Source organism: Salarias fasciatus, chromosome 2 (assembly GCF_902148845.1).
Source record: "Salarias fasciatus chromosome 2, fSalaFa1.1, whole genome shotgun sequence".
In the NCBI taxonomy this organism is placed as follows: Eukaryota; Metazoa; Chordata; class Actinopteri; order Blenniiformes; family Blenniidae; genus Salarias; species Salarias fasciatus.
This window is the reverse complement of record NC_043746.1, coordinates 22,250,055-22,253,049: the sequence shown is the minus strand read 5'-3', so window position 1 is coordinate 22,253,049 and position 2,995 is coordinate 22,250,055. Positions and strand designations below refer to the sequence as shown.

The window sequence follows — 2,995 nt, the reverse complement described above, 5'->3', positions numbered from 1 at the left end:
GGATTACTGCACACCTGCATATAATTCAGGTTGAGTTAGCAAACACAAAAAACAGCCCAAAAGGTATAACACCTGAAAAAATATGTGAAGTCTTGGAACAGACTCTGTAAATGAGCAAATGAAAAATAGTTGAATTCTGGGAGAAGCCACAGAAACACACAAACTGCTGTCAGAGTCAATGGAGCGAAGACGACCACACCTACGAAAGTACAAAGCAATCCAGGACAAAGTGTGACAGGAAATGCTCTTTAAAGTCTTGCAATGTCCAATCAGATGCGTTCACCTCTACCCGTTCAGTCTCAAAAAAAATCTGCAGACTTCCTCTCAGGACATAATGTCAAGATGATCATGTTGTGGCTCTCTGTGCTTTTTCTCCATCGAGGATGTAAGTGTTTTTAACTTCCTCCAACATTTCTTTAAATTGCACACTTTCTATGTAATGTCATCTGCTATGTTCTTTCTTCATGTCTTATGAAAAGCAGACGCTCTGGCTCCAGTGACTTCAGTTCATCTTGGAGAACCAGCGAACATTTCATGTGCTTTACCCTTTGCGGAGGTCAGCCGGATGGAGCTCCACTGGTACAGGCAGCGCGTCGGGGATAAACTGCAACGTATTGTGACTCTGTGGCAATCTACGACACCCAAGTATGAGCCTGAGTTTTCAGAGTCCAGATGGGAGATTACCGTGGGTGGAAATCTTTGTAACTTGACCATTACGAAGACCGTTGAAGAGGATGAAGGAACGTATCACTGTGCGTTCGTAGAGTGGATTAACACTGAGTGGAGTGCAACATATTTGTTAGTGAAAGGTAAATATGTGAACATTCATGAGCTTTTTTGTCTTCATGTTTGTTTTTTCATATAATTTTCAACTGTTACATTGAACAGGCCACAGTCAGAGAACGTCACACTTCACCGTTCAGCAGTCGATGGTGTCAGAATCGATCGTCCTCGGAGAACCGGTGACTTTTGAGTGTTCGGTTCTCTCTGAGAACAAAGTGTGTTCAGGAGACCTCAGTGTGTTCTGGCTCAGAGGCGGGTCACAAGCGTCTCAACCAGACGTCATCTACACCGACGCAAACAGCTGGGATGAATGTGGCAGAAGATCTGACACTCAGAGGAGCTGCGTTTATCGTTTCTCTAAAACCCTCACCTCCTCCGATGCTGGGATTTACTACTGCGCCGTGGCCACATGTGGGCAGATAGTATTTGGAAATGGGACTGAAATGGATTTCAAAGGTGATGAAATAGAAACAAATAAATGGCACATAGTTGGACTCGTTTGTAATTTTCACTTTGTTCATAGTTTCAGGAAGCAGCTCGTGGTCACAGGAAGTCTATACAGTTATTTTTCTACTGTGTGGCGTCTTGGCTGTAAGTCTGACTGTCACCGTCTTCCTCATCTACGCCATCATGAAAACCACGTGTGAGCATTGCAAAGGTAACACAGTACTCTGTACCACTGTGCCCTGGGGGGTGTGAGCAAGGTTAAGGAAGAGAGTTTGTGTGTCTGTGTGTGTTTCACTTGACACTGAAAACATCTCTTCTGAACAACAAACATCTCACTATTGCTTTTGTTTTGTTCCAATCCAGCATCCAATAACGTGGAGATGCACAGTGGTGACTGGAGAAGTCAACAGGTAAATTACAGTAATTTCTGCTACGTTTAAACTCCGAGAAAATAAAAATATTGAAAGTGTTTTCTTTTCACAGAATGATGAGGCCACATGGATTTATTCTGCCGCTGTCTTCACCATCATGAAACACAGAAAAGGTTCAAACAGGCTCCAAAAAGCAGCAGAGAGAGAGAAAATCTTTACTGCTGTCAAGGCCTTTGGGCTGGATCAGTGAGATAAACAGACATGTGTGAATAAATTACAGCAGCTTCAGTTTCAGCACTGAAAGACTTTGTACAGTTAATACACATAAACTGTAAAGTTTCATCAAAAAAATGTCTGCAGATGCCTTGAATTGATGAATTCTCCTCTGTGACTTCAAAAGCTGTTCTGTTGTGTTTTGGGTGTGTGTTTACATGACAACGGTGGTCAGAGTCACTGAAAATGCAACTTCTCCCACTTTGTCTCTGTGGAAAACGGTTTAACAATGTGTTTCCATCACAGCATGCAGAGAAAACAGAAGAGATCAGCACAACTGAAAGACCACTGAACAAACATTTTCTGCCCCAAATATGATTATTTGTCATCAATAAAAGCTAATAAACATTTTTCAGAGTAGTTAGGTTTCTTTATTTTTCCTCTGTTGCAGCACTTTGTTTCATTTACACACTGAGCAGAGTCACATGCAACAGCTTCACTGACACACCAGAGTTGTGGTTGGCCATCTCTGCACCTTTTAACCACAAGAGCTGTTTACTGAAAACAGACTTCGCTTGGGGATTCAACCACGTATAAAGTGAGAGGGCTGCAAATAGGTTCAGTTTAGCAGATTTAGAAGAGTAATGACTGTTTGACTCATGAGCTGAATGCACTATGTGGGTCACTCTGAAGACTGATTCACTTTATTGAACTCAGCTGAAGTAACACCAGCCAGTTTAAAGTCAAACTGTGCTGCACACATTATTTCAGACCACTCTAATTAGTAATTAATTTCACTGTTTGTAAATGTGAGCATACAAAGCCACAAAGGTTATGTAAAGTGCTTCGTGACTGCTGAAAATGCCACAACACTCGCTGTTCACAGAAATCAATTTATGAGCTGAAAAGAAAGACAAAAAGCAACAACACACCAGAGACAAGTCACCATTACTGAGACAGCAGTAGATGTTTGCTTCTTCTCCCCATGTGTGCATCGGTTTCCTCCTGGCACTCTGGCTTCCTGTCACAGTCCAAAAACACGCATGTGAGGTTAACTGGGGGCGCTGAATTGTTCCTCGGTGTGAATGTGAGCATGTGTGGCTTTCTGTGCCTCTGTGTTTGTCCTGTGATGGACCGGTGACTTGTCCGGGGTGTCTGTTGTTCTCTCTCTATGTATGGAA

At 42.6% G+C, this 2,995-nt stretch overlaps 1 protein-coding gene across 1 annotated transcript; it reads left to right on the top strand.

Moving 5' to 3' along the window:
- Positions 1–345: 345 nt before the first annotated feature.
- Positions 346–2,207, top strand: LOC115406127 (immunoglobulin superfamily member 2-like). The gene is made up of 6 exons (XM_030116034.1): positions 346–385; positions 483–809; positions 889–1,239; positions 1,307–1,441; positions 1,594–1,640; positions 1,714–2,207. Exons 1-6 carry the CDS (start codon positions 349–351, stop codon positions 1,849–1,851), a joined length of 1,035 nt encoding a protein of 344 aa, XP_029971894.1. The 5' UTR covers positions 346–348; the 3' UTR covers positions 1,852–2,207.
- Positions 2,208–2,995: the final 788 nt, after the last annotated feature.

Coding starts and splice junctions, on each gene's coding strand:
- LOC115406127 (XM_030116034.1), top strand. CDS start 349: ATGTTGTGGCTCTCTGTGCTTTTTCTCCATCGAGGAT. Junction 1,240..1,306: donor GACTGAAATGGATTTCAAAG/GTGATGAAATAG, acceptor CTTTGTTCATAG/TTTCAGGAAGCAGCTCGTGG. Junction 1,641..1,713: donor GTGACTGGAGAAGTCAACAG/GTAAATTACAGT, acceptor TTCTTTTCACAG/AATGATGAGGCCACATGGAT.